Source organism: Candoia aspera, chromosome 6, assembly GCF_035149785.1.
Source record: "Candoia aspera isolate rCanAsp1 chromosome 6, rCanAsp1.hap2, whole genome shotgun sequence".
In the NCBI taxonomy this organism is placed as follows: Eukaryota; Metazoa; Chordata; class Lepidosauria; order Squamata; family Boidae; genus Candoia; species Candoia aspera.
In genome coordinates, this window is record NC_086158.1 from 43,470,760 (window position 1) to 43,484,768 (window position 14,009).

Consider the following 14,009-nt stretch of genomic DNA (forward strand, 5'->3'; position numbering starts at 1 on the left):
TTATAGCAGAGATCATAATGCAGCGTCTGGAAAGGATAGCACTCCCACACATACAACCCAAAGTATGGATCCGGTATGTAGATGACACTTTTGTCATAATACAAAAGAAACAACTGGAAGAAACCCACAAAACCAGTAACATCTTTAATGGAATAAAATTCACAAGGGAGGAAGAAAACAACTCACTACCATTCCTGGACATCCTCATAAGTAGAGGAAATGACGGTAAGTTAGAAACACAAGTCTACAGGAAAGCTATCCACACCAACCAAGTGCTCCACTACCAAAGTAACAATCCAACCTCCCACAAGAGAAGCTGTGTAAGAACATTATTCAAACGAGCACTTACACACTGCAGCAACCCAGAACACCAGAAAAAAGAAAAAGATAATCTGTATAGCATCTTCCAACAAAATGGATACCCACTCAACTTTATCAAAAAGTGACTCACCACCCAACCCACTACAACCCAACCAATGGAAACTATGAAAAGGATAACACTGCCATACATCAGAAACATCTCAGAAACCACCAACAGACTGTTACAACCACATGGCATCACCGTAGGACATAAACCAACCAAAACTCTTCAAAACCTATTAAGCAACCCAAAAGACCCAATAGCCCAAGAAGAAAAAACAGGAGTTATTTGTAACATACAATGCAAAGACTGTAACAGCCACTCTGTAGGACAGACAGGCAGAAGACTAGCAGAGCGCATCCACGAACACCAACTAGCAGTCAGAAGACATGATGAGAACTCCTTAATCTCACAACACATGGACAGACTCAACCATAGTTTCAACTGGGAAACGGTGAGCATCCTAAACCAAGCCAAATCCAAAAACACCAGAGAATTCCTGGAAGCCTGGCGCTCAGACAAAGCAGCCATCAACAGACACATAAAGGTAAATAACATTTACATACCTTTCAAAAGAGACAATAGAAAAGCCAAAAGACCAATACACTCCCTTGCCAGCAATCAACGCCCAGATATGCAAAAATCAACACTAGGATTAACACCAGATGAACCATCAAACAGCACAATACACCCTAATCAAGGAACTGTTAACTCAGGCAATCAACCAAGCAGCAAACAACAGCCCAATCAAAGAACTCCCAAGGAGAGAACAACACCCCTACCAACACAAGCAGGGCAAGCCATGGTATATAAACTGAGAGCAAGGCCCACTTCCTCTTTGCACTGAAGATGTTGCCTAGTCTGGCAATGAAATGTCTGCAAGAAAACAACAAGGCTCAGAGAGCACCAAGGACTCCCCAGCATCAGTTGAAAATATCTCCTTGTCTGTATATGTACTTATGAGTCTCACTAGATGGAGTGGGCTATATTTCCAGGCAAGCATGTATATCACTCCAACTTCAATAAAAAATATTACACTAAAGGCTGGTAAGGCTTCTAGTTCATAAGCTGTGGCACAGAGAAAAGGGTCTGTCCTGACAATCATATGTACCTCGGTGGGTAGCATAACTGGAAATGCTGAATAATTTTAAAGAGACTCCTTTGACATGTCCTTTTATCTCTATGTAAATTCAGGTTGGCCAGGGCAAATTCTTGCACATTGGCTATCTTGCCAAGGCAGGTCAAAGTACTGCCATATTGTTTTCAGAGGGCAAAAAAAATCCTATTCCCTAACAGCTATGTGTACTGCCAAAGCAGACTTTTTGATGTAGAACTTTTGCATCTTGACAACTGGAAGTAGATCATTTCTCACCACCATATTGCAGCAGGATCCTAAAAAGATAGGTTGGATGATATGGCATCCCTCCTCCCTCCCTCCCTTCTGAGACATGCTTTAGAGAACTCCCCAACGTGGCAACTGGTTTTCAAACTGTGAGTCTATAGCACTTATTAAGAGATAAATTAACAGTGAGTTTATACCAGGGGTAGTAGAACTTCATTAATTAGCTTAAGCATTGTTGTCTAAGATTATCACAAAATTTTTGTGTTGTCTCTTGTCTTATGGCAGGGATAGATAATCTAGTGCTTTTCAGATATTTTGAGCACAACTACTAAAACCCTTTGCTATGGATATAACTGACTCAGGCTACTGGGAATTAAAGTCCAAAACACCTGTTATATGGCTATAATTCCCATACTTGTGTCATATACATTAATCTATATAATTAGTTTTTTATGCTCAGTGGCACTAAACTTACTCTTGTCAGTGAGGTACCTTAGAAATAGCATTTCATTTCAAAAAGACACAAAAAGCAGTGGCCTAATTTATTCTCCTCTTTGGTACAATTCTGCTGATCAACTAAAGTACCCTTTGGGAGGATCTGTCTGTCCACATAAATGTGCACCCACACACAGAATGATGCTGGCTACTCCTGCAATCCTTTGATCTGGGCCATATTTTTACAGGCTTTGTTATGTGTTAAACTGGAAACTGGCGGTTCCAGTTTTCAGCTGGGTGTGGTATTTCCAGAGGTTCAACAGGGCCCTGTAGAATGTCTCTAGTCCTTGCTAGGGCCTCTGCTTCATGCTGCCTAACAAAATCAGCTTTGATTCCTGCCTTCTGGGTCCACCCACATATAAACAGAAATGGCTTTTCAGTTTCTCCAGAGGTGCTTAGGGGAAGAAACAGGACATGAATTGTGGCATCAAAGGAAATGTAATTTTCTTGGAATCTCACCTGAGGGAGGCATCATAGGGGGAAAGTCTGGCCTCCAGTATTCCCTCATTCCCGTACCATGTGTCCTGCCTTGATTGTCCTGGCAGATGAAGTTGCTGTAGCAGGGGCAAGCTAACACTGTCAAGAGGGAAGAGAATGCTAGGGCAAAGGCTCCATGAATCCTACAGTGTACCTGGTGCTTGCCCTTTCCTTGGGCCAGCTGGTTTTGGCTTGTGTTTTTTCTAATGAGTGTTTCAAACTGTACGTTGTCAGCAAGCAGAGACTTTCAGATGGTAAATCAAATCAAACATCATTATATATCTAATCTAGCAAATCAAAAGCCGTTAGAACAGCGGTAATAGCTTTTGCATGGAAAAGCATCAAGTTTCTTAAGTTCTTTGGAGAGAGAAAGCAGCGCTGAACAAGAAGTAGGACCCCATGTGGGAAAAAAAATTACTAGAAATTAAACATGTGTCGTCATATCCTTGGTTTCATTTGGGTTCCCCAAGCAAGGCAAAGATCAGACATGCATGATTAGCACAGCCAATACAGAAACACTGCAGGTCAGTAACTGGGAATAAGGGTTCATGTACAGAAATCCTGGCAGGGAAAATTAATTCCCACTGCAATTGCCTGAACTGAGATTAAGTTGTTATCTGTGATTCCCTTTCCTGAAAATGTCGCTCCCCCTTTTGTCAGCCTTCCCCAACCTGATGCCCCCCAAATGTGTTTGACTCCAATTCCCAGCTAGAAGGGCTAATACAAGCATTGCCTTTTGTCTTTCATGGTGCAAGAGCTGGACACAACAAAAACAATGTTTAGCTGCAAAGTCTATTGAGGGTTTTTAACAGGGCTGGACAGAGATTCAGATTCAAAGGGTCATATGAGATGCAGGGTTGTGGTGCCCGTCCGAATAACTTAAAGGAACTCTGGCTTTTCCTGCATGTGTGCAGCTGCCTTCCACAGCTTACACTGATCCCAGCAAAAAACATTTGGTTTAAGATGTTCCCAGAGGTGTTGGGTGCTCCAATGTGCATTTTGCCCATTGAATCTGCCTGTCTACACAGTCCTCTTTCCCTGTCTTCTCAGTGCAATAATTGCATTGTTACTCAAACACTCTTTTTCCAGCATACACATCACTATCATTTGTAACTGGGAATGTGCATCTTCCCTGCCATGTGTATGTCATGTAAGAAGTAGTTACCTGTAATGGGGCTATGCAAAATCTCATGCATCTGTTTGAAGCTGTTCTCTTAGAATCTTAGATGAGAAGATATCTCAGGAGGACAGTCAGGAGAGGGTCTAACAAACTGTAAAAAACTGACAATCTCTGGCAACAAAAGATACATACCCATAGCCACAATATTTTGTTTCATTTTAAAAGCCTTTTTTTAGGTGCTGTTAATCATTCCAGTATAAGAATTATGCTCAAATCTGCTATTAATCACAGCATGTGCTCAAGAAAAAAAAGTATTGAAAAATGTTTCCTTAGTGTGATGCCTACATTTAATGGCCCTTTGCTTGTTGGGATGGGGAAGAAATTCTGTTCAAAATTATTTGAACCTGACCCGACATCTGCATCTGATGGTTTCCAGTTTATATGTCCCTGGTTTTCTTCCACTTGCTGCCTAAAATTGTAACTAAATGCAGCTGGGCCTTTTTAAAATTAAACAAATTATGTAGTGTAAACCAGGGATTCCCATACTCTGGTTGCACTCCTTTGGGGACTGGCAAGCAAATTTGAGGAGGGCTGCACATTTGGGGGGCTTGTGCATGCAAAACAGAACAGTGGCCATAATTCACTCCTACTCTGCCTGGACAAACCAAGACGAAGCAAAGAGGAAAACCTGGAATTTGCTCCCATTCTGCTGGGCAAACCACTCTACAAAGTTAAGCAAATTCATTCTTCCCATTTTAAGAGAAAAGTTTTAAATGTGATAGTTTTCACTATTGATTTCCAGTTAACGGATTTGTTTTATAAAGTTGCAAGCTGTTATCTTATTTAATACATCAATATTTAATTATTAAAAGTAAGTAGTATATTTATTTGCTAACTCTAATCTCCTGAAATCATTCATTTTATTCATGGGAGGTTAGCAAGTTCATATATTCATATATCATTTTAGGGGGACACAGCACTGCAGAGGCTGAGAACTCCTGGTCTCAAGTAATAATTAACAATACAAATAACCCACATGTGATATAAAATTATGATAAAATAAAAACGTCTGGAAATTTAAAGCACACACAAAACAATTCCAGAAAATATAACCAGATTGTTCAAAAATCCATTTCAAATCAAGCAGACTTGAACATCAGCCATGTTTTCCCCTTCGAATCTCTTTATTTCTTTTATCTTCTTGCCTATGAAGAGTTCATCTGCACACTGTTTTATGGTCTTGTATGTGTGCAAATCGCCAGCTTTCAGGAAAGAATGTGAACGAAGGTTCCCGGGACAGAGATTGGCGTCACTGAGCTGAGCTTTAAAAGAGAAGCCTTAGCTGCTGCTGAAAGTTACAGCCTTTCAGACTTTATCCAGCAGAGGACAGTGCTCTCTGTGTTTTGCAGCAGGTTCTCCTGGTGCCTGTTGGAAGATGCTTTTGAAGTACTTCTGATTGTGGCTTGGATTAGTGTCAGGCAGAACAAATTTTCCTACTTTTTTTTTTCCTCAGTGAAAGCATCATCAGGGAATTCCTCCCATAGGGCTTTTTCTGTAACAGTGCTACTGCTACTGCTAAAGGAGAAGCCTACCTTGAGGAATTATCAAAGAAGGTCTTATTCCTTTGGAGAAATTCAGAGAAATTGCCTATCCACTTTCTCTGCTTGTTTGTGCCCAGCTTCAGCTGGCACTTTTTAGCACAGGTATTGGCCTGCTCTGGATTGCCAAAAGACTAACTGTCTTGTATGTTTTTTCCCAGCAGAATACTCACAAGGACCTATCCCAACATTGTGGAATGATCCCCCAGAGCTGCCATCAGGTGGAGGACCTTTAGAAACCAGCCCCCCTGCTCGCTTCTCAGATTCTACAGGATTTCCACCATATACATCTGATTATGAACTAGAGGACACAACCCACTTCCACCAGCTGGATAATGGAAATGGTATCTGTGCTTGGCAGCGGGGCTGAGTATTGGGACATCACGTCAGTCCTTCTAATAAAGGGTTGAGGAACTTACACATCCCCTTATGGCCACATACCCATGAAGGGAAGAATGAAACCATGTATTATTGTTGAGGGGGTCCAGAGCATACATATACCACTTCTCTTTTCCACTGATCACCTACATAAAGAGGCCTGGCTGGCTATATCAAGCCCATGGGAGCCTTTAGGATCACTTTTGTTCCTCTATTACAATTAAGTTTGCAATGGTTTGGGGGAGATAGTTAAAAGGGGCAAACTGTTTCCTGAAATTTCTATCCTGGGTATAAGCACACAACATGAATCTTTTAGTTGGTGGGATGCAGGCAACAGTATGTTTGTCTGCAAACCAGCCTTAGAGATCCTAGCTTGCATAGAACAGTGGGACCATACCTGGTTAAAACTGGGCTTTGGTAGTGCTTGTAGAATTCTGGCCAAAGGGTACCCAATCTGACTGATTTTGTGTCCTTGCCATTAACAAGGAGTGCTGCATGTGGGGCAAGTGTGCCCCTGATGACCTAGTAGGCACGTGCAAAAACTTAAGAGGTTTGGGAACAGAATGCTCTGAAGAACAAGGGAAGGTTCTTGTTCAGACCATGCTGCACCTCCTTTAGACCATGCCATCAAGTAGTCAGTTGTCAGTTTTCCAGACGTAAATTCTTCAGACTAGAAGTGGTTCAAGTTGTTTTGAACATGGTGTTCTGCATAAAACAACCCTTTGGGGGGAGGGAGTGGACCACCCCCAGAATATGACCTTCATAAGAAAATTAGCTGAGAGTTTAAAGTATAAAAGGCAATACATGAATCAGTGCATGGAACTGGTAAATGCAGTGACAGAAAGATATGGAGAGGCATAGTGAATTAGTGCTATACATCAATGCTAATTTGAAGGGGGAAAGTTGATTTTGAGTGTGCATGGGTATGCATATTGCATCTGTTCACATCTCCATAAATGTGTCTAATAAAAGTTGTTAACAGCTGCAACATGAGCTCTTCCAATTCCCATTTGAATCTCAGCTCTTCCCTATTATGAATAGTTTTTTGGGGGGGAACTATTTAGATTCCCCCCCCCGCCTTTGTCTTACTTCCTGCCTTTATTTTGCTTGTAACTACTTACTATCTTTCTGTGCTTTAAATAGTGCTGCCTACCCCAAAAGGGAATAGTGCGAGGTGTGTGCACATGTGTAAATGTGTGCCCATTGTAGTAAATTTACAGCAGTTCACCTACAAATGCATGTACCCCAGTATGGATCGATAAAAACACAAGGAACACAGTCCTCTATTTTGACTTGCTTTTTAAAGTATATTTAACATAAACCACAGTGCATTTAGTTTTAATCATAATAAGTAGCCATGAGTAACTGAAAACAGAAGCAAATTTCCTTCCTAGTTTTGTATTTTCAAAGAGCAGTGTGAGGCTCTCAAATGCAACACAAACTAAGCCCTGTCTTGTTGATCAGAAACAAGTTTCATCCAAACTGTAATCTGGCCTTGGTCAGGGACCTCAACTCTACTCCTGCTCTGACTCACTGGTTCAGCATTAAGCACACAGAGACATAAACAGAACAAAAGTTATCCAATTATTTTTATTTTCATATCTCATCTATATATCAACTTTTACGTTATTCCGTCTCTAGTTTAAGACTGCAAAATTTAGTGCAGTTAAATTTTGCCAGGTTGAATTCAGGGAGTTAGAAGGCAAGATCTTACAACTTCAGTTGAATCAGAGTATCAGATTTTTTTAAATAATAAAACATCTGAATAAAATATTTGCAGTTATCTTGGCATGATGCAGAATATTCTTCCATCTCCCAGAATATTCCTTCAATTTGGGGGTCTATTTTAAAGCAGTGGGCTTCCAAGATGATCAGGGATGTCTGCAGAAGGGGTCAAAAGGGCAACCATAACCATGTGATTGAACCCTCCCCCCCTTTTTATATATGCATCATATGCCTCCTTTACACGCACACAGATGATCCCTATTCTTGGACAGCAATTGCTTAGCTTTTTAGCTCTACCAAGGGTAGCCTGGTGCTGAATGGGAATGCAGCATATCAGTCTGGAGTTCTCTATCCCTGCTACTGTACTCTTTAGCAAGTATAGGAAGTGGAAGGGAAGAGCTGTGGCCCTCCCCCCCCCCCCCTTAAAGGTAGGTATCAGCCACTTGTTTAGCAAATATGGTAGAAATGTGTTAGATTCAGTATTGCTGAGCAATTGCAGGGATATTGTATTCTCCTCTTGCAACTGCAGTTTTTAGCAGTCTACTAAATTATTTGTTTTGGTCTTTGACTGTATATATATCATTTTTAACTAATTTACTACTGTATTGTTTTCTGTACATGCCATACCTAAGTACTCTTCTGTTCTCCTTCATCTCTTCTCAACTGCAGGGTCTCTGGGTCCTGGGGCTATCGGTGCCATAGTGATTGCTGCTCTGCTGGGCACGTCTGTGATTGTGGCCTTGATTGTCATCACTCTACGAAAATGTTCTGCTTCCTAAAATCAATAAAAAGTGGTTTCCTCCCTAAGTATACTCTTGTCCAATCTCCCTTTTTCCTCTGTGCTTGCATATTTTGTGGGCAGAACAGGAAGAACAAAGGCACACCTGCATTTCCGAGGGCAGTCTGCCCTTAAGCCACCTTGAACCACAGCCACTGTGCCTCTTCCCCTTTAGACAAAAGGGCTTTGAAAATATGGAGTTTAATGATTGCACAGTTGGGCGTAGGGAGGGAGGTACATCTAGACTGACTGAGAAGCTGCTGCAAGCATCAAGTTCCTGACCAGAAGATGTTTGCACCACCAAATATGGTGAAGCACATGCATTATTGAAAGGCCACATTACGTTCATGCATGCACTCAAAAGCATAGATCCAAACTGACTATGAAGGCTTGACTGCTATAGCAAAAATAAAACCATAACCAGTGGCTTAGCTTTTGATTCCTGAAATATTAGTGCTGGGGAGTAGGAACAAGCTGTTCTGTATTTATTTTCAGATGGCCTGGTTTTATATACTGTTCTGTTATAATTAAACAAACCTTGTTTTTTTTCTAAATACCATTTTTGCTCTGGCTTTTTTTTTTTTTTTTAACAAAGCCCATCAGCTTTGTTAACAGCATATACAAAATATTTGGATATAATTTTGGGGAGAGATGGGGAACACTAAGGTAAAAAAAACCGTTAGTACAAACCTTTATAAAAACTTTTCCTTTCATTTGCGTATAACATTTATTGCATGCCCTTACGAACATGCACTTCTATTTATTTGACCAATAATATATAATAGTGTAACTACTCTGACTTTAAACATCAATGTGAACCTCTACTAACATCTCTCAAGTGACCAACTTAGTTTGGGGGCTTGTGGAGTAGCATATTGTCACAGGCTCAGTCAAGCGATACAGGGTAGTTGGCTTGTAAGGTTAGAGCCACACCTATGAGTCATGCAGCTGCACAAGTTAAGCTTTTGCACAGGTAGACTTAAAAGGAGTTGAAACTTTCCAGTAATAGATTTGGCTGTTTATCTCTCTATACATCACATCGTCTGACCTAAAGTTAGCACTTATTTCAATATATGAAGAGCTTTCTCTGCCAGGAATTATCTGTGCTTCATTAGACACTGGAATAGCTTCTCAGAGTATTCAATCTCAAATTGTTCTGAAAGTATGTTGATTTGGATTGCAATTGTTGGGCTCCCAATTTTCATCAATTCCAGCCAGCCTGATGAACTGCCATGGATTCTGGGATTTATAGCTGAACATCCAGAGGATCATAGGTTCCTCATCCCTTCTCTAAAATATTAATATATCACATATTTATTAATATATAACAAGAGATCCTTTGAAAGATGGCTTTCTTCCACCGCTTGCATCATTCTTCCCAAACCTGATGCCTATTAATGCCTGTTGGGCTACACTTCCATGTCCAGCTAGCATTACCAAATCATCGTTTCATAAAGATATACTTGTCCAACTTATTATAGGAACTGACTTGTGCACTGCCTACATCTTTTGGGTGATACTTTCATGTTTTTATACAATTTTATTTTTTTATTATTCTGCAAGTAAACTACTTAAAAGGCACAGCAAAGGCATAAGCAAAACCATGACCAGTATTAGATTAACATTATGGGACAGGAGAGTAGGTGAGGGCTCATCTGCGAGAAATGGTTGTTTTCCCCTCCAAAACTCAGCCACTTTTGTGGTTTTAGTCATGTATCAGTACAGCTCATCAGGAAAAAATTACCTTAATGCAATTTGGAAAGCTCAGTTTTTGGTAGCAGTAAAGCACTAGGATCATGCTTGAACAACAATGGTGACAACTACACTAGGCTGAATTGGCCAGGAATGTCTTATGTTTTTCTGCCATTTCTTCCCCTCTTCGTTTATTTGGAACGGGGTGGGAGGTGGATGGGGGGTGAGGGGGTTATACCCGTTTTCTACTTTGGTTAAAGCAATGTGAAACAATGTGAAAACTCATTGTGGCCATCTAGTTGCCATCCGGAATTCTGCTTGTCAAATCTGGTAGCCCTAGAAATATGGGTGGGTGAGGTTTTTTCTAATCTAATGATTACAAATTACAAGTGTTCACATGCTTCCAAAAATAAGAGATTCACTCTCTGTCCTTTCAAGCTGAAAGCTCTTATTTCTGGGATATGGTGTTACTGATGAGAATAGATAGTACAGAATCAGTTGTACCAATGGTCTCTCTTATTATATAGCAGCTTCAACTTTTCAAAAGCCTCTCAACTCTGGGCAAATTGAGACTGTTTATATTTGCGCCTTGTAGAAAGGGCATTTAATAAACTATTTTAGGAGTATATAAATAAATACTTCTTGATAATTGCTTCTATAACACATTTAATATGCAAAGTGCTTTACAATCTTTTAATCTATTAGGCTTGGGCCCACAGCTGCCCATGTGGCTTTTCCAAAGTTAGAAGGATTTTGATGCTGGTTATGGCTCTGTATTAAATGAGAAGACATTTCTTGTTTTTCTGGCTCAAGGCTTTCCTGTACACAGGTTTAAAGTACAGACTTCATGCACTTTGCTAAGAGTGCACAACAAATGTGCAAACACATTTCTGTTAGTTTGATACAACTTTGGAGACATTTAATACAAACATCCCTCTTTTGTCTCAAGCATCCCCCCACTGAATTTCTTTGCATGGGCATTGGCTGTTATCTATATATAACAGCAGAACAAAGGAGCAAGATACAGAACTTGGTTGTTCTGACTTTGAATGAGTTATCTAAGCTTCTCAGATGATGCACCTTTGTGAAATGTTATGAATAGCTTATTTGACTGTGAAAACATACTCTTCCCTGCTCTTCTTTTACTTCTTTTTCAACATATGCAAATACTTAAGTATGTGCAAGAGACTCAAGCAGAGAAATCTCTTCATGGGATATTGTCTCATTCTCCTATAGAGTTTAGTGCAGCATTTGCTTAGGACAAAACCCTAAATTCACTCTCCATTCTGGCACCACTGCTCAACACAGCTATGCTATCTGTAGTTGCCAGTGGTAGGTATATGAGATAATTATATTTAGATAATTATATTTAGATAAGTGCAGTTAGTGATTACAGGGAGTAATGGTTCTTATAAAATAGAATATGCAGGGCTGATATTGAGAGTCAATTAATGTGGTTTGGCATACATCATTTTGAGAAGTGTAGGCTACAAAGCAAAATAAAATGGTAACCTGAGTTCCCATTTGTGCCTCTGCAACCAACTGACTCTTATTTTAGAAAACGTAGCTTGCATGCTTCAGTATTACCTTCTAGAAATTGGAAGTTCATAACCCAGGGACCCAGGTAAATAAATACTGTGGTACATTTTAACTACATAACATTGTAATTTCTAATCACTTTGTTACCCCCCCCCCATCTCTCTCCAAAACCCAAAAAGAAACTGGTTTATCACATGAGCTGTTCAAACTCAATTCCTAGAAGAAACTTCCTGAGTATAGAAATATGGAAGCTGACACTTTATAATATAGCTTTTCAAAGTTGTAGTGTGTCCACAACTTCATTATCTTTCCATAAGAAAATCAAATGCTGCGCTTTTTTGTACCACTGGATGGAATGCTAAAGAACCAGGTTGTTAGGTTTATGGACTTTGACATAGTTTTCCCAGTTGCTTGAGTGATCAGTTTCCTCACCATGCAGAGTTAACAAATTTACAATCTTCAGAGTTTGCAGTACATTAGGAAAGACATTTACAGCTTCTACATTTGTACAGGCCCATGACAGCCTCACTTCTTTTCAGTCTGTCTTCAGAAATGCTATCCAGCTTGTAATGAGAATGCAAGGAAGCCCAATAGTTCATAGGTGAAAGGATTCACTTGCCAAAAGATGATTCATATGCATTCTCTCAAGCACTACATTTCATTGTCTCAGTCTCTGCCATAAGTAGCTTCTGAAGAACAGATGACTAAGCAATGATCATTGTCTATTCCTGCTGCTCATCTTCCTCCGCTGACTGTCATCGGATTTGTGCACTCGGAAACATTCCTTTAAATTTTGAGATCGAATCTTGGGATTCATAATCTCTTCACCCATAGAACTGGGGAACCAACCTCTTTCTTGATCATGCAAACGTTCCCCAAATATCCAGCCTGAAGTAAAAGAAAAGATAGTGATGGTGGAAGAAACATACCAATAGAGATCAAAGTAATATTGGCTTAATGATTCAATTCAATGTGCAGAAAGTATTTTTTAAAATCTGAATGTGTTAAGTGGAGATGGTTATTCAGCCTTAAGTGTGAAGCAGATGTTACAACTAATGGAAACATAAGAATTCAGCTTCACTGGCACTGAAATACTTTAATATTACTGCAGTGTGTAAATAAGAGTATGACAAATTACACACTTATTCTCATTCATTTCCTTGGGCCACAGCCCACTATTGGAGAAATGCTCAAACATAGTGCAGTCCACAGTCCTTAATCATGCAGGCAAAATGGCGTTCCATTATAATGGAACTGGGACATGACTCTGCATAAGTCTTGTTGCTCTTACCATCATCTGTCTTTTCCAGAATGTTCAGGACATCAGCCAATTCCAGTGAAAGCTCGTCCGGCTGCTGGGCCACATAAGGATGGACACATTGTACTTGAGGGCAATCTGTTAAAGGAAAAGAAACAAATTAGTTCATCTTGCTAGTCATTTATGAGAGGAAACTGCAAGGGTATCTTTAATAGAATTAGGAGCTAATGAAATTCTGGTTTATATGAAAAACTTGCTGCAAAATGTAGCATGCAGATCTCTCTCTCTCTCTCCATGCAGTTTTCTTGGCCAGGGTTTTCAGAAGTGGTTTGCCACTGCCTCTTTCCTAGGGCTGAAAGAAAGAGACTGGCCCAAAGTCATCCAGCTGGCTTTGTGTCTAAGGTGGGACTAGAACTCACTGTCTCCCAGTTTCTAGTCTGGCACCTTACCCACTAGACCAAGCTGGCTCTCTCAATCAATAATACCCATCCTGATTTATATCCGGTTAGCAACTGACATTGCTAACACCCAATAAAGGAAGAAAAGCATGGCATGCTTTTCAGACCTGTTTGGATAGCACCTGTCATGCCTTCTTTTTCCCTTACTTTCCTTACCCATAAGCCTGGATGTGAAGGAAACAAACTTGGTTCGTCGATTTGGAGCCAGCAAAATCATCCAGCGTTTCATTTCACTTCTATGTGACATGTAGAGGAAGAGAAGACAGCAGTCAGTGTTTTCCATACAAATTTGTGAAGGTTAGAATCATGCAGCTCTTACAATTATATGTTCCTGCCAAGCCAACCTGGACATTTTAATTTTAATTTTGTTTTGATAAAAGATATTTCCTTCCACCCATGTAGGAATCCTTCCACCCATGTAGGAATCAGAAGGCTCATATGGCTTCTTTTCCATAAGTTTCAGTGACCATATGCTATACAAGAACCTATTTACTCTACTATTATTTTGTTTTCTGTTAATCTCCTTCATTCAAAGTATTTTTCTTGCCTCATACATAGCCTTCCCCTTAATACTGCACCCTTCAGCACATACAAACAGGTGAAATCCATGTGCACTTCATCATTCCCCTTGTCATCAAAGTCTGTAAAATGTCATGCACCTGCACAATGACTCATCTGCAGTGATTCATTTGTTAGAATGCCTTGCGGAATGTAATGCAATAAGGGTTGATACAAAGCTACAAAATTCTGTAAAAACTGACCATATTTAGGAAATATTTGGTAGACTA

At 40.0% G+C, this 14,009-nt stretch overlaps 2 protein-coding genes across 3 annotated transcripts in view; one reads left to right on the plus strand and one right to left on the minus strand.

Moving 5' to 3' along the window:
* The first annotated feature begins 219 nt into the window (after nucleotides 1-219).
* Nucleotides 220-8,727, plus strand: SNORC (secondary ossification center associated regulator of chondrocyte maturation). Its single transcript, XM_063307792.1, has 3 exons — nucleotides 220-225; nucleotides 5,494-5,737; nucleotides 8,166-8,727. The coding sequence occupies exons 1-3, from the start codon at nucleotides 220-222 to the stop codon at nucleotides 8,273-8,275; spliced, it is 360 nt and encodes a 119-aa protein (XP_063163862.1). The 3' UTR covers nucleotides 8,276-8,727.
* A 1,888-nt stretch (nucleotides 8,728-10,615) lies between these two features.
* NGEF (neuronal guanine nucleotide exchange factor) overlaps nucleotides 10,616-14,009 on the minus strand; it is a 68,883-nt gene continuing 65,489 nt past the window's right edge. For both annotated transcript variants that reach the window (XM_063306892.1, XM_063306891.1), the window contains exons 14-16: nucleotides 13,378-13,457; nucleotides 12,797-12,901; nucleotides 10,616-12,393 (exon numbers count right to left, since the gene is read on the minus strand). In XM_063306892.1, coding sequence (XP_063162962.1) covers nucleotides 12,221-12,393; nucleotides 12,797-12,901; nucleotides 13,378-13,457 — 358 coding nt within the window. In that variant the 3' untranslated portion in view covers nucleotides 10,616-12,220. The remainder of the gene's footprint in view (nucleotides 12,394-12,796; nucleotides 12,902-13,377; nucleotides 13,458-14,009) is intronic.

What these genes read in the sequence shown, in the direction of transcription:
- SNORC (XM_063307792.1), top strand. An exon ending in CCAGCTGGATAATGGAAATG is followed by an intron (nt 5,738 to 8,165) that starts GTATCTGTGCTT and finishes TCTCAACTGCAG; the next exon opens with GGTCTCTGGGTCCTGGGGCT.